At 44.1% G+C, this 21,466-nt stretch overlaps 1 protein-coding gene across 1 annotated transcript in view; it reads right to left on the minus strand.

The window, feature by feature from the left end:
• The window catches only part of hhip (hedgehog interacting protein), a 40,807-nt gene extending 22,393 nt beyond the window's left edge, over window positions 1–18,414 (minus strand). The window contains exons 1-4 of the mRNA XM_066679073.1: window positions 17,787–18,414; window positions 12,033–12,225; window positions 5,888–6,032; window positions 2,964–3,165 (exon numbers count right to left, since the gene is read on the minus strand). Coding sequence (XP_066535170.1) covers window positions 2,964–3,165; window positions 5,888–6,032; window positions 12,033–12,225; window positions 17,787–18,047 — 801 coding nt within the window. The 5' untranslated portion in view covers window positions 18,048–18,414. The remainder of the gene's footprint in view (window positions 1–2,963; window positions 3,166–5,887; window positions 6,033–12,032; window positions 12,226–17,786) is intronic.
• Between the last annotated feature and the right edge of the window lie 3,052 nt (window positions 18,415–21,466).

Genomic DNA, 21,466 nt, shown 5'->3' on the forward strand with positions numbered 1-21,466 from the left:
ATTAGCTAGATCAGGTGTGTTACAGCCAGGAAACTACCAAAATAGCTGGGTGCTAGGAGCCACTAGAATATGTGAACTATGCCAGCAATTTGAAAAACATAACATTGCAGCCTAAGAGATGATGACAGGGGGAAATGTGCGTGTGTGAAGAGAGACAGGAGATAGGGTTTCATCAGAGAACACCCACGGTGCACAGGGAACCTCCCTCCGGCAGACGGTGCATTGTTTCCGAGCAGGTCGGGTTAATTGGCAGTGGGGGAATCGAGAGCCCAAGGAGACATAGAACATTAGAATCAAAGTCGTGATAAAACACTATCGACCTCCTAGTGCCCAAACCAGGTCCCTGAGGGGGCCGGGGCCCAACCACGGACACAAAGGGAGTAATGTCCTGTTGATGCTTCGCGTAAACACGCAAGCTCCGTGCAGCTCTGTCGATAACGGCCAAAACTTCACAGAATAGGGCTCCTGGGATCGAGACTCCCTAAATTGTCATAATGTTTGTTTTATCTGCAGCCAATTATGTTTCATTTTGATAAGGCCCCCAAGGCCTCCCCGATGGAGCTTTTGCATGTCTGAAACAAGGAACTTTGTAATCGCTACTTCTGCCTAGGACAAATTTAAAAATACAACAACAACAACAACAAAAAAGAATCCTGCAAAGTACGTAAACTTCCTGCACAATGCAGACATCTTCAGACACTTTCCCAAATAAACTCTTACGAACACAAATATGCTGCATTTGCCAAGTGGATGGATAAACATCCGCAATGGCACACGCCATCGCTGCCACCGACACATGTGCACAGGCTAATTCAACAGCTGGAAATGTACAGGAGGATTTTTTCACAAACATGTGGGTCCATTTCAGGCTCATACGTCCGACTCTGCACAAACAAGCAGATAAAGTTGCCTGGACTGGCAGTGCGCATGACTGCACGAAACCACATGTCATGTTTATAGAGCACAACTACACATTGCTGCACCTCTGTAGTGTACATCCAAGCTCAGATATCCTTCTCAATTAGGGCCTCGGGAAAGGTGCAAGGTAAAAAGGTGCAGGGGATCTGTGCGTGTAGCGATTGTGTTTCTTTAAGGTTCATTTCTGTGGGAGACCTTCTGTGCTCTTCTGTGGAAGTGCCAAAGCAAACTGAAAAAAGCAGCATATCTTTCAGGGTGAGTGGTGGCCTCCTGTTTTCTGGAAGTCAGACTTCCCTGATGGTGGGAGGCCGGGCTGGATGGATGTCAGATAGGTGCTAATTCCCCCTCAGAAGTACAGACATGTCCACGGCTTCCTGTCTGGAGTGAAACTACATGTGTGTGTGTGTGTGTGTAAGAGGCAGCTCTTCCCTCCACTCTCCTCAAACCGTTCATTATGACTGTGCCTGACACTCAATACGTGTGTTTACTTCTACCACAAAGGCTCTGCTGGCAACACCAAGCAACAGCCAGAGGAATGTCCTTTCACCAGAGACAGACAGATATAAAAATCTGCACTGGCCACTCAGGCCGGCAAGCTAATGAGTCATCATCATATCACAAAAAACAAGCCTGCTCCAGTCTGCAAACCATCCCAGTGTCAAACAATGATTACAAACTTTATGTTAATCTAATTGTTCTACTGGCTGCAAATCTGCTCTGCCCTGTCCTCAATCAGTCTAGACTGTCTTTAGAAATCGTTCATTACTGCAGTGATAGCCTCTCTGTGTAAAGTCTCTTGATGCACTTGTTATTTGTTTAATTAATATAAGTGAACCTTGACTAAGGGTGTTTATACTTGTCAGCTTTGGTTTGATTAAAACAAACCCTGTTGTGATTACTGTCCTAAGTTTGGTATCAGCACTGACTAGATTTTCCTTCTAGGTTTGAGCACTGATTAGATTGTGTTGTATTTCACCTACTATGTTTAGTTCTTTCTAGGTATCGGCATTGGCCCTAGTCAGAACAAGCACAGAGGGAATTTGTACTAGGTAGGATACACATTCTCTCTGAACACTAAGTGTTCACTAGTCGCTTTGGATATGAGCATCTGCTAAATGCTATAAATGTAAAGTTTTAAACTCTGGTGTGCACCAAACAAGTGGACCAAGACCACCTTATCGGGTGGGTCTCGGTCCATTTCTAAACAAACTCTGGTGCGATTTGTTTGAAGTATGAACACCATACCAACCAAAGGCTTCTAAATGAACGAAAACAATGCAACACTCAACATGCTGGGAGAGACAGCAAACAATGAGCAGAGGACAACAAACAATGATCAGAGGACAAACCTGGAGCCAAGAGAATATGGTGCTGTTTTAATTGCTCAATCCACTTTATTTCTTGTTGTGTTTCCAGTTACCACCAGGTATACACAACCCCAGTAAGTGCATTAAGCCCGGTGTGGTGCATTGTTCTGCCTATATATAATTTTGTTTTGAATATAAAACTTTCAGTGTGAACGTTAAGCAAACAAGGTCTAAAATGTAATGCATCCATTTTATTGTTTGGTTTGGACCCAGGGAACATGAATAATCAAATAAATACACCCTTACATTTCTATCTGTGTGTTTGCCTTGCTTTCTCATATCACATTTGTTACATATAACTATATTTATTTATAACAAACAGCCATGGCCAAAAGTGTTGGCACCCTTGAAAAGTATTTCTCCTGGAAAATGATTGCAATTAAACATGTTTTTTCCTTTGTGTGTATTGGATTAACAGAAAAAAAACAGAGAAAAGCCCAAATTGATATATATTTTATGAAAATGTCCAAAAATGGGCCAGAAAAAATTATTGGCACCCTCAAATTACCATTTGGTTGCACACCCTTTTGGAACCAATAACTGAAATCAATCGCTTCCTATAACCATCATCCAGCTTCTTACACCTCTTAACAATCTGGACCACACGGTTTCAGGGGTGCCAACACTTTAGGCCATGACCGTATACTCTGTATTTCACCCAGAATTACAAGGCCTTACCTTGATCCCCGTCTGCACCAGTTTATGGATGTCCAGAAAAGGCTCCTTGAGGAGCTCCATATCGTGGGTGAGAATGCGGATGAAACCTTCCTTTTCCAGGATGAAAAGCCGCTGCGATCCATCACCGCAGTTTACAACAGCCACAGGGTGTCGGAGCCCACTCACAATCTCCTGAGCACAGTAGCAATTATGCTTGTGCTTCCTGATGAGGAAAGTACTCCAATTAGCATTTGTTCCCAACAAAGGATTTAAAAATGAAAAATAAAAGAGTGGCAATATCTAATTGAAATAAAATTTGAAAAATCTAACTTAAATAAACAAAAAAACATCTGCTGCAAGATTAACTGCTATGTAACGCTGGTAAATACACTGTATTTATTTACATATTTAAGTAGAGCATGACTGGGTGTTTAGGAAGGACACTGAAAATCAGAGTGCTAAAGTTTGTTTAGGGCTGACATTGGGCAGCGCTCAAACTGTGCAATGAATGCTCCATTAACCACAAGTCATACTTGACATAGATGAAAAAAGGACACCATAAATATAACACTTTGTGTAGTCATCAGTAGCACAGGTGCTGTTTGAAGGTTTTGGCAGACTCTGAAATGTTTTCTAGTGAGAGCAGATGGATATGGGATGCTGAATGATTCGTTTTGGGTGTCAAATGACACTCCAACTCATTTCAGAGATATTGGATGGAGCTCCATCACTTCATTGATCTTCAACTTGGAAGCCTAACCCTCTAGCTGACGCTTGGCATTGAGCGTTAAGTTTATGTGTGGCTGGTCCAAAGCGTGTCATTCTGTTGGCAAGACTTTTCTACAGAGATTATACAGAGTCTGTGCTTATTTTAACATCTGTGGCAGCAACTGGTGCACCTTACGGTAGAACAATAATCACACTTTTGAAGAGTTGTCTATAAACCTGTGGACGTATAATGTATCGGTTCTTTGCTAACTACGACACACAGCAGGTCTGCACTCTGGTGTGCCTAATTGGAAGTTATAATAAATAGCTTAAAATGGCTGAGGGCCCAGGACCTTTTTTCGAATGCACAGCAGAATCTTGAAGGCAGTTGGGCCTGTCAAATGCAAGTCTAAATGTGTTATTGCACCTGCTGAAACTTCCTTTATGTAACTATCCCATGCAAGGCTTAACATATTAGAGAAAATAACTAAACATCTGCCATAAAATACTGGTTCTACAGCCTGTTATATTGGAATAACATATTTTATTGGCTACTTCATATGAGTAACCAAATCATTGCATCGTTATTTGAAAAAACCCATCCGCAGATTACTTGCGCAACATTGTTTAGGCATTCAGAAACCAACAGAACCTGTGGAGCTCAGTGCACCAACGTCCCCACTGAACCGACAGGGTCTTTACCCTCTGGCTGTTTCAAAGCCTTGTTCTAAAGACAAACACGGTGAGTGTCGCTCCTCTGGTTGTATCAGCTGAGGCAGCTGATTCCAAAGAGCGTCCCTGATCATGTCTTTTCACAAAAGCTTAAAGTCAACTGGTCTAGATCAGAGCAGCAGCAGTATAAGCAGTTTCTTTGTGCCCTTAAACCTGGCTGAACCCACACTGGACAAACACACGGAACTCAGCCATGGGAAGGGGGGCAGTGGGCCAGGCCACAAGCACATGCAGGAATATTCTGACGCATAAGGTCATTCATGCATGTCATGTCTCTAGTGACCTCTGCTTTCGTCCAGAAGCAGCCATCGATGGCTTTTCGAAAGGACACATTTAAAACGTCCGTGCTGAATTAATGGCTGTATGAGTACTGTAAGGGGTTGTTCAGTCCTCAGTCAAGAGGGAAGACTGTCAAAATTCATTTAGCATTGGTGTATTTTTTTTTGTATAGCCATAACCTGATGATATAAGTATTTTTTTTTAAAAAACATAGAAACATAGGATTTTGTAAAATTATACAGCAGTTAAGATTGAGCTACTGGTTTAATGTTGGAGTGTTGGAATATAGCACATTACCTGCTGTTACACACCACTGACTGGGACTGAATTTTGGAAATGATAGATTCCACATACTAAGCTTATCAAACTAAATTTTATATGTAATAATTACGCTACGCTCACATTACAGGTTTCATTTAGAAGCACACACCTGAGGGCGAAAATAGGGACCCCTTATGAACACAAGAGAAAGGGTGGAGACGAGGTGGAGCTGGGAGTGAGATCCTGAGGGGAGAAGTTTGGGCGCAAACTTCTTACATAACACCAATAACCAATTCCTAATTTTGAGCTGTGTCTGTAATGTGAATCAATCTGTCATTGATTCGTTTGTGCAACTACATCCCAAATGGGTCCCTAAGCCCTGTGTAGTGCACAACGTAGGCCGTTAAAACACTGGCCTCCACGCCCAAGTACTGCACACTATGTCTAACACACGTCCATTTATATTCAGCACAATCGCACTGACCAATCATTTTCTATCAATCAGTGCATTATTTTGGTGCCAAAGCCATAGTTTTATCACTCGCACTGTGCACTATGTAGGACGCATGGGGCCATTTGAGCCTGTATGTTGCTGCCAGTGAAAATGCGTAAAAACTAATCTGACCATTCACATTCATATCACACGCCCACAAATACATATCTGATATAGGACCCGATATTAATGTGACTCCAATCTGAATTGAAAATACTGGATTTCACATAAAGGCAACAATCTGATTTCAATTAACTGAGACTAATAATGTAAATGTACTTTAGGTTCTCATAATGAGAACAAATCTGAGCAGAGAAATCACACACATGTCCCCACAAGACCAGAGAGGAACAGCATTTACAGATTTTAACAAACAACTGCTAAATATAGGAATTTTTCACATTTAGCTGTTTTTGTTCGCCACTGAAAAAGGGAAACCATATGTCAAAGCAATGAAAAAGCATACACATACCTGTTGAGTGCTTCTATTCTCTCATCTCCCAGGTAGTTGGAGTCCTGGGCCCGGGGGAGCTTTTGGTGGAAATCGGGAAAGCACAGCCCCCCGTCCCTCCTCCCGTAGTACTGGCAGAACTCGTCCACGTCGGCTTGGAACAGCTCTATCAAAACACAGACAGACAGACAACTGTGCTCAGCCTGATATAAACACACACACACACACACACACACACACAAACACACACACCACAAGAGGATGATGTAATCGCCTCCAAACCCAGCTGAATCTCCCGTAGTTAAAGCTGTTCCCCAGGCAAGCTCACACAACTCCAGACACTTCACCACAGGCTTGAGCTAAAGCCCATCTGTGGTTATGGTGCATCGGTGGGACACTATGAAATGTTGTTGTTGCTCACTTTACAAATGAGAACCAAACTGCTCTCCGTAATCCCCTGAACCTATGACCTCTGAGCAGTAGGTTGATGGCCATCACAGATAGAAAAGATCTGTTCTGGACTCAGAAAATAACCCCAGCTGTGTGATTATGTGACACCCTTCAGTTGTGCGTTCTTTGTGTGGAAATGTTATTGTGAGAGTTGTTGTTATGGTGCGTTTTATCAAACGTGAGCATGCGTGCCAAACACTCCAGCACATTTTTTCAGCTGGAACGTGTAGGTCAAGCCCAAATAAATGATGAATGCACACCCAGGTTTGATTGATTATCGCAGATTAGATTTGTTTTGAGGGAAAACACCCTTATTTGTTTCTCTATTAACAGCCAGCATAAATCTCCCCAGATGTTAAAAGGCCCAGAATGTGGGGCAATAAGGAGGTGTGAATAATAAAAACTGTCAGTGTGGTGCTTGGTAAAGCTAACTGTGATCTGAACAGAGCACTGTGAGCCAAATTAAATATCATGTCCAAATGTTTGTAGACACAGTTTTCAATTAGTGAATTCTGTAGTTTGTACGGTGCACCTATTGTGGACCTAAATGATCTGCTGCCAACAAATGTAAGCACGTATCAGGGTGGCATCCAGACACATTCGGTACACTGCTAACACTTCAATAATAAACAGAGGACCTCAATGTTAAAAGACTCAGATCAAGATGTGGGGGGGAAAACACACTGTAACTCTACTAACAGGCTTTTGTGGCAATGGCCCGCATTATGAGGGCTGCTTGCAAGGCAGCGGATGGACTTCTGGGAGAAAATGGCCCTGCATGAGTATTGTTAGCAGCCCCACAGTGGCCTAAAAACAACCAGGCTGATATGGTTTCCTCTAAGCTAAACCCTCCTGGGGGGGACAGCAAACACAGCAGTGATAGAAACACAAACACACTTCTCTCCTTGCTTTCATCTTCGCCAAGGCCCTCCACACAGCCTGAGGAGCGGGTGTGTGTGTGTGTGCTGGTGGTGGGGGTGACCACACCAACAACAGAGGTGATAGGATATCCCCAAACATCTAAACACAACAGAGAGATCAAACACACACACCCCTACACAGCCATGCCACCCACGCACAAGCCATAGTGGTTATCTTGGGCCTGCTGCTGGTGTGTGAGTGGAGAATAAGGTCTCAAATTTAATGTGCGTCATAGGGGTGTGAGGGGAGTGAAGCAAGAAATGCCTTTTGAGTGTTGGTCAAAGGTTTGGGGACACAACAAAGCTGTCCTTAATCTGTATATATATAAAAACTAGGGTGAGGAGTGGCGTAGCAGGTAGTGTCTCAGTCACACAGCTCCAGGGACCTGTAGGTTCGAGTCCTGCTCCGGGTGACTGTCTGTGAGGAGTGTGGTGTGTTCTCTCTGTGTCTGCGTGGGTTTCCTCCAGGTGACTGTCTGTGAGGAGTGTGGTGTGTTCTCCTTGTGTCTGCGTGGGTTTCCTCCAGGTGACTGTCTGTGAGGAGTGTGGTGTGTTCTCTCTGTGTCTGCTTGGGTTTCCTCCGGGTGACTGTCTGTGAGGAGTGTGGTGTGTTCTCCCTGTGTCTGCGTGGGTTTCCTCCGGGTGACTGTCTGTGAGGAGTGTGGTGTGTTCTCTCTGTGTCTGCGTGGGTTTCCTCCGGGTGACTGTCTGTGAGGAGTGTGGTGTGTTCTCTCTGTGTCTGCGTGGGTTTCCTCCGGGTGACTGTCTGTGAGGAGTGTGGTGTGTTCTCTCTGTGTCTGCGTGGGTTTCCTCCGGGTGACTGTCTGTGAGGAGTGTGGTGTGTTCTCCCTGTGTCTGCGTGGGTTTCCTCTGGGTGCCCCGGTTTCCTCCCACAGTCCAAACACACATGTTGGTAGGTAGATTGGCGACTTAAATGTGTCCGTAGGTGTGAGTGTGTGAGTGAATGTGTGAGTGTGTGTGTTGCCCTGTGAAGGACTGGCGCCCCCTCCAGGGTGTATTCCCGCCTTGTGCCCAATGATTCCAGGTAGACTCTGGACCCACCGTGACCCTGAACTGGATAAGGGTTACAGATAATGAATGAATGTATGAACTATGAAATTTGAAAATATGGCTTTGCTGATAGATAGATAGGTACTTTTTGAAAGCTACAACGTTTTCTTTTACAACTTTAAAAAGCCCTTGCTGCATTTATTGTTGGACGCATTTTAGATTTTTGTTTTATTACAGATCATTTTTATACTGAGTATATGAGACACTTTAGTGTGTAAGAGTATATGAAACATTATTGACAAGTGTATGCGTTGAGATCTGAGATTAAAATAAACGATAATTAGTTGTTTGAATTGTTAATAAACTGGTCATATTACAAAACCATAGTCTTTAACTCCTCCTAATCTGATCATTAATGTGGGGATATTGAAGTAATAAATGGTAAACCTCTGCGAGACTAAAGCTGTAGTAAAAATAAAGTTGTATACAAAGGTTTGAATGATATTACAACTTTATTTCAAAAGCAGGAGCAGCCTCTGTAGCAAAAAGGGTTTAAAACTGTGTTAATAGTGAGAACAGTTTTGTTTTGGTTTCTTGAATAAGGGCCGTAACTTTAGAAACATTCAAAAACATTTAAATACATGAAAAATGTCATATTCTGGGCAAATTATGGTAAAGAACATATCTAAATATATGGCAAAATTGCCTGTGTGTCTCTCCACAATACATTGTGGTGTTATTGTGTTCCACAGGGAGGGGGGGGGAGAGAGAGAGAGAGAGAGAGAGAGAGAGAGAGAGAGAGAGAGAGAGAGAGAGAGAGAGAGAGACTGTCCACATCCCCAGCGCTATGGTTATACTTCCATCTGGTTATCTTCCAAAGCAACCTGGGTGGCCACCCAAAGTACTTGACATCTTGATGCACTTCAGCAGTTTTACATATACACAACCTTTGTAGAAAAATAAATGTGTCATTCGTCACCACATATGCTGATTTTGGAGGCGGGGGAGAGGTGGTGGGGTGGTGGAGAAGGAAAGCTGAGGCTTTTTGGCCTGGAATCCTGTTCTCTCATGAATGCTTTCAGGCATCTCTCTCTCTTTCTCTCTCTTATTCAGTCTCATCCTCCAGGTCTCTCCTTATCACTCCCTCTTTTACTGTTATTATTTATTTATTTTTTCTTTCCTTCTTTTTTAATCACTAATTCTCCTACACTCTCTTTTCCGCATGCTCTCTGTTCTGTCCTTTTTCATCCACCCCCCCACTCCTTTTCTCATTTCTCTTTCTCTTTCTCTTGCTCTCTCATCCTCTCCTGTACTCTTTGGTCCTCTTCCTCCCCCCCTCCATCCTCTCTTTTCTCTTTTACCTTTCCTTTCTGATCATTCTTCAGTTTGTTTTCTGCAGAAGTCAGGTTTAGAGGGAGACTTGAGACGTTGTGTAGATTGTATGTTTGGGGTGTTTGATTTACTTGTGCGTGTGTGGCCTGGGTTCTGGAGACTGTTGCCTGTTTGCATATCTCCTCCATCTAATCTGTTATGCCTACACAGATAGGAAGAGGTTTTGGCCCGGCAGCCGGCTCGCGCATACCATTCCATCTGATGGAATGCACCAAACAGTGACAGTTGTGGCCCTGTGCAGTGACCCGCCCAGGCAAACAGAGGAAGTTTGTTCCTGATGTCATTCATGCTATGGAGAAAACATAAACCCACGATATAACCCCCACCTCCCACCCCGCTTCTTCCTTAGTGACTTTTTTCCATTGCTGCCCAGCAGCAGGTCTGTGTTGTTTGTGTTTTTTTGAATGTACCACCAAGAAAAACAAACTGATGATGTGAGCAGGCCTTAAACAGCTGGCATTTTCCGCTGCATCACTCAGGGAGAGAGAGAGAGAGTGTGTGTGTGTGTGTGTGTGTGTGTGTGTTCTCCTGGTGGGGCAAGGTGTCAGTGTCCGTCATGTCTAGACCATACACACACACACGTACACACAAACACGTACAAACACACACACACAAACACATCATGGTGAGCGCCACTGACGTAAACCCTGAGACTTGCCAAAGAAGCATGGGGAAGAAACTGGTCATGAAACCATTCATTCACAGCTCCAGATTGTGGAGCTTTGTTTGGGGTGTGTCCACTCATATGTGTTGAGGTGTGTGTCTGACAGCTGGGATGTGAGGGTGTGTGTGTGTGAGCGCCACTTGGTTTAGCTCAAAGTGGCAAGATAAAAGTGCGCCCCCCATCGAATTTGCGGTTCCACTATTAGGTTTGCGCAATAGTACTTTGTGTATTAATCTGTGGTTTGGTCTATTCCGTCGTTCCCAGTGAAATATACAGTACATCTGGATTTTTTGAGCATGGGCTTATGTCAAACCTTAAAATGTTTAAAGATGTTTCCTCACAATTCGCTGTTCTCCAGTCTCGAGTGAAACAAAATACTGTCATTCTCTCATGGCACGGAAAAGGCATCTGGGTTTTTTTAGACAATGTACAGAACTCCAAACGTTGAAAAGCATGAATCGAGATGAGGATATGGCTCTATTCCTTCTCCGTTCGTTGGATAATATTGATTTATTTTGGCTCTTGGCGACTCAAAAGTGCCCATAGGTGTGAGTGAATGTGTGAGTGACTGATGCCCCATCCAGGGTGTGTTCATGAGGCCCTGAACTGAAGATGTTACATTTCCCTCATCTATAAATGCACTCAGTGGTTTATAAAAGCAACATGGTGGCAAAATAATTGAATTCTTATGAGGCATGTGTCAAGCATTTTAAAGCTCAGCCAAACCAACGTATGTTTGAATTTGAATATATATTTGATGCTGCCTTTTTTGTATTTTATTTATATTTATATAATTGAATTGAATGCATAATTATATATTTATATTTATATTCGACACATCTTTTCTCAAATCTTAGGACTGGTTAAGAGGCTTTCACCACATTTAAAGTTGTACCAAAATTCCACTAATCCTTCCAGCACAGCGGCTGAACTGCAGTGTGCCTGGTGCTGGAGGAGCGCAGAGAACGTTTCCAATAGCATTGTGTGGGATGGTATTGTAGGGAGGGGTGGGGGGCAGGGGCAAGCAATAGGCCCTGAATGCCAGAGCTTAACTGTTGACTAATTAATCACTCAGCTTTGTTAATGTTTGCCAAAAGCCTCCAGCTCCATATTTGTGTGAGAGTGTGTGCGTAGTGTGAGTCATGACCCATAAACAGCAGTGGCCGGTACTACGGGATAAGGCAATAAGGCAACACCATGGCACAGTGTCTTTTGCGTAGCATCTCTGGAATGGTAATCCCTGTATTGTAACCTTTACTACGGTTTTAATCAAACATTTGCAAAGGGCTTGGATCTGACGTCTTTTCCCCAAGGCTTTGGACTGAGAAATGATGCTATAAATGTACATGTATTCACTGTGAGGAAAAGGCTGGCTTCTGTAATACACTTTGCATTCTTAACTGTTCATTACACAAGTATAAACATGGAAATCTGGTTTTGGGAAGTGGTTACAAAAGACTGATTCCAAAATAAATTTGCAGCGTCAGATCTCACACGGCTCTCAGGAACAGGTTGTTAAGGGAAATTTAGGCAAAAACCTGCTATTTATACTAAAAAAAAGACTACTCTCAGGAAACCAGGGAGGATTATATTATTGAAAAAGTCCAGTGAAAACGAAAAGTAATGTGTTTTTGATAGTTACTTAAGGGTACTTAAAACAACACTCTCAAATATGACACAGTCTTTAAACCGCATGTGTGTGTTTGTGTGCCTACACACTGTTTGTTACCTGGTACGTGTCCCCTGCAGGTGTAGTAGAAATCTCGGCAGTAGTCGGGACAGAAGCGAGGCAGATCGGGCTCACGGTGTCGAGCGGACTCCTCTTCTGGAGAACGGAAGAGCATCTGGGCGTTAGGAGAGCAGCGAGCACACTTTATCTCCTGCAGCATCCTGGAACACTCTGTATTATTGCTGGAAAATATCTGAGGAGAACAGGCAGGAAGAGGTTAATATAATCGCAGTGGTATTGCCAAAGAAACTTCACTCCTGAGTTCATTTTGGGTTTATTGGTTCAGACTTGGTTTGACAGACTGTGTGTAAACTGTATTCCTCTACACTGGACTAACGCAGTGCTATGGTTTAAATAGTGCATTCACTTCACTCCGGAGCATGAAACCAGGGTTTTGCGGGATTTGCCGGTTTTGCTGAACTAAGGGAAGAGAAGATTTTACTGCTCAGTGAGAGGTATAGTTCACGTTAGGGCTGCAACAATTAAACCACTATCAAACTGGATGATGTCCCTTGGGGGAAGCAAAACTCAGACGAGGTATAAAGAAACGTGTAATGTCCGTACGTCATGACAAGTCAAAATTGTAATACACTCCAGGAACTGAAGGGGGCGATATAGCTTTTTTGTAATACTATAAATGTATAAGTAATTTATTGTACATTTTGAATATTAAACAGTAGCAGCAGAAAACAAGAGGAACAAATAAATAAATAAATAAAAATAGATATAATACGTTGATTAATCAAATTAGTTAATATAAAAAAAACATTATTACTGCCAGTTGCCGCCCTTATTCCCAATAGTGAATCCCTCTTCGCTTTTCCTGGCTAGATTTGAGGGTTGATTTGCTACACTGAAATGACTAATACATTTGGAAGAGAACAAGGATTTGCAGGTGCGGTTTGGGAGTTTTAATGTTTACATTAATTCTGGGGCCGTACAGCATTTAAACATCTTACGCCAGTTGAGCTGATTTGACTTCAAGATTCATTAGTAGAGATTCACAAACAGTTAACCTGCAATTACACCTCAAATGCTGCCTTCGTTCCGTGCCAAAAAATTAACGAAGCAGACTGAAATGGAGCAAAGCGAGCATAAGCGAAACGTTACCAAACAAATGTAAGCAAACAGATCTGGGCTGAGAAAATTAGCAGGCTTATTTACGTAACAAATTAGCTGTAATAAAACAAGGGTGTAATGGGCCTCCCCCCGGCAGGCGTGCGCCTGTGGCCCAGCAGCAGCCGCCTGGTACACACTCGCCAGCTCTGTGTGAGGTCCGTGTGTAAACATCAATTTAGAGATAGACAGGCACATCATTCCACCGCTGGTATCAACAAATTAGCAGTCTGTCCAAGCCAATTACAGCAGTGGGGTCTGTGGACTACCCCCAACAGGAATCTATAGACCCAGGATCACGGAGAGTTTTACTTTAGAGAACGGGCGAAAATAAGTCACATATCTGAAATCAGTAGTAACAGCCAAATGGAAGCTTCGATTTCTCCTTAATTTTATTCCGTCCTGATTGGAAAACTAGTGTAAATAACTGAAAATGCACCCGCAACACAAACCAAATACTGGATGAAGTGCGTGTGGATTCATACCTTTACTTTTGTCACACAACACACAAATTAATTCTACCTGGCATTAGATCAAAATGTGGCTGTCTGTGAGGAGTGTGGTGTGTTCTCTCTGTGTCTGCGTCGGTTTCCTCCGGGTGACTGTCTGTGAGGAGTGTGGTGTGTTCTCCCTGTGTCTGCGTGGGTTTCCTCTGGGTGACTGTCTGTGAGGAGTGTGTTGTGTTCTCTCTGTGTCTGCGTGGGTTTCCTCCGGGTGACTGTCTGTGAGGAGTGTGGTGTGTTCTCCCTGTGTCCGCATGGGTTTCCTCCGGGTGACTGTCTGTGAGGAGTGTGGTGTGTTCTCCCTGTGTCTGCATGGGTTTCCTCCAGGTGCTCTGGCTTCCTCCCACTGTCCAAAAACAAACCTTGGTAGGTGGCTTGGTGACTCAAAAGTATCCATAGGTGTGAGTGTGTGAGTGAATGTGTGTGTTGCCCTCTGAATGACTGGCGCCCCCTCCAGGGTGTGTTCCTTGTACCTAATTATCCCGGGACCCACCGCGACCCTGAGAAGGCGTTACAGACAATGAATGAATTACTAAATGTTTGCTAAAAGACAATTAAGACCTTTTGTAAACTTTTGATCACACATTCATGAACGTAATTGTAGTCCACTTGGTTAAAACTATGATGATGGGTCATTTACTTTAATATATGATTCACAGTCCATATAAGGGACACTTTTGAATATGTAATAAACACATTATTCAGTTAATGTAGTGCACAGATGTATGGAAATTTATGTATAACTCCATTTCCCAGTTTTCAAAGTAGTCCCTGTATCTCCTTAAAAATAAGCTTGACACTTTCATGAGCTTGGTATTTTAAGTGGTGAAACTGTTACTGCTAATGAGAAAAGTCAGGCCCAAAGCCAATCCAAAACCCAATAGGATCAGACTTTTACTAAGAAGCCTTTCGAGTACTCCTCCCTTCAGTTTGATGCTCTCGGTTGGTTCTCCACCCTTTCTGAGTGCCTACCCTCCTGCCCTAAATTGCCCATTGGTTTAGCAAGCCATGGACTGGCACATGGTCCACGGAGAGGAGCATTTGTGTGCTCTCAACCATGCCCTGTGCCCATATGCTGCTGGGATGGGCTCCAGTGATGCCATCACCCACACCACAAACAAGAGGACTTTTGTTTGTTGCGTTAGAGGGAAAAAACCCCGAGGACTGTATATGTTTCAGCGGATCCCAAAAAGTGGTGCAAAACCTTTAGTACACAGAGCTTTTTGAAGTCGTACATAACTCCAGGAGACGTATGATGCATAAACGTTATTAACTCCATTACCCAAAGGAGACTAAAGCCAGCTCACATACGTTGGTATGAACATTAATATTAAAACATACTTGTTTATGACAAGGAGAACAAGATGCATTTAAGGTACACTCTTTACCAACACCCATTGCTACACAGCGCCAAAAACAAATGCTGTGAAGAGCCATATACAAGAGTTTGAGTCCACAGAGGACCTTGAAGTTGTCATGTTTCTATGTGTAACCAAACACGATGCTGAATTCTTCCATTAGATCAAGAATTCCTCAATGACGTAAATTTATTAATTAACACATGGCCTACATTTGGAGACACAGCTGTTTATCATTGCATTCCCTTACATTTTTGTCTCTCACTTTCTTTTTTTAATCAAGACTCACCGTCACTGATCAGTGGGATATGTGTTAGCAGCTGGTAGCTTGACTTATTTAGACTTGCGCAATTCCCTTTGTCAGTGAAATTGCCAGAACAAACATATAAACGCACAAAGACACACTTGAAAACAATTGCTTGTCATTCACCCTCAGACAATGGAGATCGTCGAAGCCTCACAAGGTCACGCCATAAGACTCAACCAGGAGGGTGGGAGTCGCATTGCGTCATGCCATGCTTGGATAAGCAGGAGTGTGGAAACTGTGGATCCATGACTATAGCATTAGTACAACGTTAATAAGATACAGTCGCAGAACAAATCAGGGTCTTGTAGTGGAATCCCAATTTAACCTGGAAACTACACCATCACCCCTCAATCCCCACCCCTCCAAAGGAACCAACACGACTCAAGCGAGTGTTTAACAGCTTAAGCAAAACACTCCTGGCCCTCTGGGAATAAGTGTAAGTTTTGGAAGGGGGTGGGGGAACAGGACACACACTCTCACCACGACATTAACACTTGGACAGGGCCGAGGACTTGGGAGAGTGATGTTCTCCAGCTTCACCCATTAGTGAAACTAACAAACACAATGGTGTTGTTGTTATTCTTTTGCCATAAGTTAAAAAGACTCCGTGTGTGGGCAGTGTAGCAGGGAGGAGGAGACGTCGACTCCTTTTTTGTTCCATTCAGACTCGCTCCCATTTGCATGACTTGAGCAAATTAAATGATGCAATATGGCTTTTTGTCACAATCCAAAGCGCAATGCCACCCAGCCACATATGTTGATGGCCGAGGCAGTTTACATGAGAAAAGAGGCACCTCTGGCATTCACTATAGGGGCTGTTTTTATTTGCTCGACGTGTGAATCTTACAGGGCTGGGAAATATGAAGAATATATATTGCGATGTTTTTCAAGACAGTTTCCAAGTCGGCAATACACGATATAACACACATTGACTTTCACATAACTATGTTGTTTTTGTTTGTTTTGAAACACGTAACAAACACTGACATTGTTCACACCCATAAAAGCGTACTGTTTATTCACAACTGCAAAATGTATCACAATATCGAAAAAATATCATTATATCACCCACCTGTACCTTCACCCAGAGTGTGCTTCAATCCAAACTTAATATGCACTCTTTAAACAGCTCGTATAGTAACATAATAACAGCTCACGTGTAGACTACACGTAGTAACGGCCAGTAACTTGACCATCCCTTTCACTGTGCACTTTGACCTGATGCCGCAGACATTATCAAAGTGTTGAAACGTTTCATTCATTGGCATCTCTGTGCATTTGTGCGGCTCTATTATGCAATCGCCGTGCACGAGCACGTTGCTGTGAGAGAGTGAACCAACAGCAGCAAGGTCAACACGTTACATGCGCGTGAGCAAAGGTACCAAATCCAAGCCACCTCGAGCAATTCAAAGAGGCTTCTTGGCTTCCATGCACGAGGGCAAAACTTCGCTGTACGCTCTTTGAAACGCGGAGGGCTGCCCCCACCATGCATTCGCCCACCACGCGGACTTGTAGTAGTACGACTACTACTACTGCTACTACTACAATACTTCCATCCATAAACAGACAACAGTACAGCACGTGAAAACGCCTGGTCACTATGAACGACAGTAAAAAGCTCATTCAATTCAACACGGCTACACCATAGCGCACGATTGCACGAGCAGCTAACAGGAGGCTTGGCCACCACGCAGCTCTGTTTACATCCGTGCACACGGTCGAAGGCAAAAGTTTGGGCACCCCCCCCCCCCCCCGCTTTGATTGTCTACGTGGGTTTTAACGCATCCTCGTTAAACACAAGGAACACACTCATACATGCCGTTTCTAAACGTTTTAGAGCACTATGGCCATGCTTTTATGATACAACTGTCCATGCAGTGTAACTCTTCTACGTGTGTTTGTATCGCATCATCATCGTCATCAGGGCGATCAAGCAAACTTTTACACGCGACTCTGTAGCGTACATTCACGCCTGTAAACAAACTAGCGTTACAGTAAGGCACGTGCAAGAAATGATCGGCCACCATGCACGCGACGAAACAGGCTAGCCCACTGGACTCGGCGAACTTCGTGATACCGCGTGCTTTCAAAGAGGAGGCTCAGCTGCCATTTGTTTATCTCCACGAGCACGAGCGAAGTTACGTACAGCTCATATGTGGTCAACAAGTTTGACCACGCATTGTAGTCTACTGCTATGAGGTCCAGTAACAGTGGATCACCCGTCCCCCCAGAACCTGCTTATCTAGAGCCTTAGGTTCTGTAGAACCAATACTAATGAGAAAACTCGTATCTCCATTTTTCGTGAGTGTTAAACGCTTCTTTAGAGAAGAATGAGCGCATGGAAAAGGTGTAAATGACATGGAGTGATTTCCATTGGTTCTGATAACCTGAGGGTTTCTGACATAACACACGTTCCCTGATCTGTGTAGTGCGACCCCCTAGAACCCCCGAGTGTATGTTAAGGGCGTACCGGGGTGTCTCTCCGGTGGAGGCTCTGGAAGGGCGCTCTGCGGATAGGGCAGCAGGACACTCGCGGGTAAAGCCTTGCGCACACGACGCCGTCCTCCACGGCCACTTTGCGCTCTTTCTTCTTCAGGCGGCGGGGCAAACTGCCGTCGTAGCATCTCCTCCTCCTCGGGCTCAGCTCTCCCTTCTCCCCCAGTCGGGCCTCGCCGCACTCCCACAGGTTCGCGGCCACTGCCAGAACCAGGACGAACTTCACATGCCTCATGGTGAAAAAAAAATCTTAGACCTCTTCAGAATAAGTTCAGAACAGCTGCCGAGCAGTCTCTCTCTCTCTCTCTCTCTCTCTCTCTCTGTTTTTTTTTTCCAAATCGCAAATGCCAGTAATGTTTAGGAAAAAAAACAGACTTTTTTTTTTTTTTATTCCAGTCCTGTGGGCTCAAATATCAGCCACGTGAAGCTGCAAAAGGCGCAAAAAAAGTGACCCGAGCTTATCAGGATGGCACGCCACAAGCGAAAACGTGCTCGCTCATAATGATTCAGGCCTAAAGATAAGCGAAAAACAGCGAAAAACAGAAGGGTCGGTGCTTTCCTCGCGCAGATACAATCCCCCCAGGTTCAGCGCTCACGGGACTCGCGGCAGCAGCAGCAGCGTGTTTGCCTCCTGCAGCGCTTTCAGTGCGCTCACATGGTGCTCGCACTTTCCACCTTCTTTTTAACCAGCGCGCGAGAAGCGTGCGCAGGCGTGAGAGAGAGAGAGAGAGAGAGAGAGAGAGAGAGAGAGAGAGAGAGAGAGAGAGAGAGAGAGAGAGCACAAGAGGGAGAGAGGGAGGCTACCTGTTGGGGCAGGATGATGAGTCGAGGTAGCCTAGGGCTTCCCAATCCCCATCTTGCCTCCAACTCTGTGGTGTTTTCTCTGCTCTAACACACACAGTTGAAGCTGGGGAATGAGCTGATGAGCTGAGTCAGGTGTGCAATAAAATGTGAAGTCTGTAGAACCCATTAAAGTTCGCAGCCTCTTATAATTTGTTATTACTGCCACAGGCACACAGTTTGCATACAAAATCATGATATGATATGGGAGCTGAATGTGGCTAAGAAGCAGCTGCACATGAGGTTCTGGTCACTGTGTCCAATACCTACCACTGACCCTCCAGCATTGGGCTGTGAAACAGTGGGATGGCACTTTCTGGACTGATGGAACTCCATCCAGCACCTTTAGGATGATTTAGAGTGGTGTGTGTGTGTGTGATCCAGATTTATCCAGCATCAATAAAACCCTCACAACAATGTTTCAACGACTAATTAACAATTTTTAGAAGAGCAGATGCCGTTACTGAAGCCAACAGAGACAAGCCCCCTATTATTACCTTTAAACTCCGAATGATGTTTAAGTCAGCAGGTGTCCACAAACTTTTGGCCACATCTATCCTGGAACAAGTATGTTCAGATCAATTCCCCAGGGACAGAACTAGGAACAGCTGATACATTCAGAGCCATTTGTCCTTGCTGGGCATGGTGTAAGAGGATGTGTAGTTATACTCATTTCTCCTAAATTGGTCACTGAGTGATGAGGTATGTGATGGTATCTGTTTCTCCTTGTCTCACAAGCCGGACTCTTGCCTAATGAGGGGGAGACGACTCCAAAAGTCAGGGAATCAGAGCCAGCTCTTGGCCAATAACTGTTAAAGATGCAATGCTTGGAGCCTGCTCTACGACCGTATCAGATTTGTGTTTCTTTCACTGGCTTACACTTGCTCAAGGGATATTTTGAAGAATGCATGTGTAAAGCAGGGAAGAGTTTGGAGTTTGAGTGCCATTAAGCCCCTTTTTCATGCATGAACTCCACAGCAACGCTAGAGAAAGTCTGGAGTATCAGGTCAGGAGATGTCCCAGAGTGCTCCTTTCCCACATGTAGGGCATAGTAGGGGTTTACGGGGAGGAGCTGTGAGATGCATTGGCAGCGGGAACGATTTAGGCGTGAGGCGTAGCCTGTGCAATGCATGCAGGAGATTACAATTCTCCAGAACATCGGCATCTCTGTTTACACATGCGTCGACTCAGACCTGGTGCCTTTCTTAGGAGGATAAAGTCAGCGTAAAGTCCGGGACTAATGCTCCTCTGGGTAAACTCCAGAGTATTCCTGGGGTACTGTTCATGTGTAAAAGCGGCTTTTGTTTGTAATCTTTTGAAATCTGGACTATTGATATTAATTGTTTTAGATGCAAATCACCTCTTCTTTGAAATTCTTTGAAAGGAAAAGACAGTTTCTCTTTGAATGACATGCAAAATAACCAGACAGTTGCTGTAGCATGTCATGAAAAGGCAGGCGACCTTCAAAAGGGTGCTAAAGACAGATAAATCCAGACGTATGTGTGAGGATTACTCATTAAAATCATCAAATTATAGCCTCGCAATCATTGTGATGCTTAACTCACCTACAGTATGGACTACAGAACGTCTGTCATCGCTACTCAGGGCCCAGCACTGTTGAAACTGCACTATGTAACATTTGTAGGAGGGCAGGAAACACCCCTTCCCACCTCTCTCCTCCTTGATTTCAGGGCAGTGTTGTAAAAGTGAATTACCCTCTTACTGGGTCTTCTTTAACAGCTAATAAATGCTTCACATAAAACTCTTAAAGACATGTTTCAATTAACTTTAAATAGTTTTTCACCCCAGAAGGTATCTGCTTCAGAAGGCTCAGTAAAAGTGTGTAGAGTTAGCAGCTGCTGCATTTCCGTGGATTCCCTCAAATGTGCAGGTAACAGATGAGTAGACTGAGCTGACATCTGAGTGTCTAAAGCTAAGACCGTGTTTTCTCTAAATGGGTGTAGTTGATGGGATGTGAAGTCCTATTACTTGACATGTTGAGGCTATGCTAATTGCCTTGTCTCCTTGGAAATGCAGTGTCAGTCACCATGCAGTCTGTTTCCTCAGTGATTAGTTGGTTGCTCTTTATCCCACATTAGCAGAACCACTGCGATTAAACAAAATAGCTCAGCATTAGCTTAGTAGCGAAGTAATGCTCTTTAGTGTAGAGTAAGGTTTATGTATGTGAGTAAAAAAATAAGAACTGACATCTGGTCAGTTTCCCTCCTGTGAAATATGCATGGTGTCATAGACCGTTTTGTTTCCTGCAAACTCATTGAAACATTTTTTTTGCTGATTTAGATGCTGGAACAAGGCCTGTGTCTAGCATACCCAAGGGAGTGAGATAATGGAATTCTTTATCTGCCCTTTAACGTTTTTGGTCATTAAGTGCAAACAAACTCTTCCAGGGCTAATCAGGGGGCCACAGCAGGACAGTCTCAGTTGATTAAAACATGCTACGCTATTACGCTAGTGGGATGTTAGAATGCCTGGTATTTCTGTTCTTCAGAAGGCTCCTGATAAGACAGAGCCAAACGTGGGACAAGTCCTCTTTTCTTCTCGTCTTCAGAGAGATCTCACGATTGCTGGTCCATAGGGGAATGTCCTCGACAATTAAAAAAATGAGAGAGAGCGAGAGGGAGAGCAGACCTCAGATCAGCTCCATTACCACACCTGCTCTTCCTTGGGGGTCTAACCCTGACCAGAACTCTGACTGCTTATCTCCAGAGATCAGGAGCTGAAGGAATCCACACTGATTGGCCTGCTGGGCAACGATGGAAACAGCGCACAGCTGGTAGCACCTCCATGGTGAAA

Source organism: Hoplias malabaricus, chromosome 8 (genome assembly GCF_029633855.1).
Source record: "Hoplias malabaricus isolate fHopMal1 chromosome 8, fHopMal1.hap1, whole genome shotgun sequence".
NCBI classification, from domain to species: Eukaryota; Metazoa; Chordata; class Actinopteri; order Characiformes; family Erythrinidae; genus Hoplias; species Hoplias malabaricus.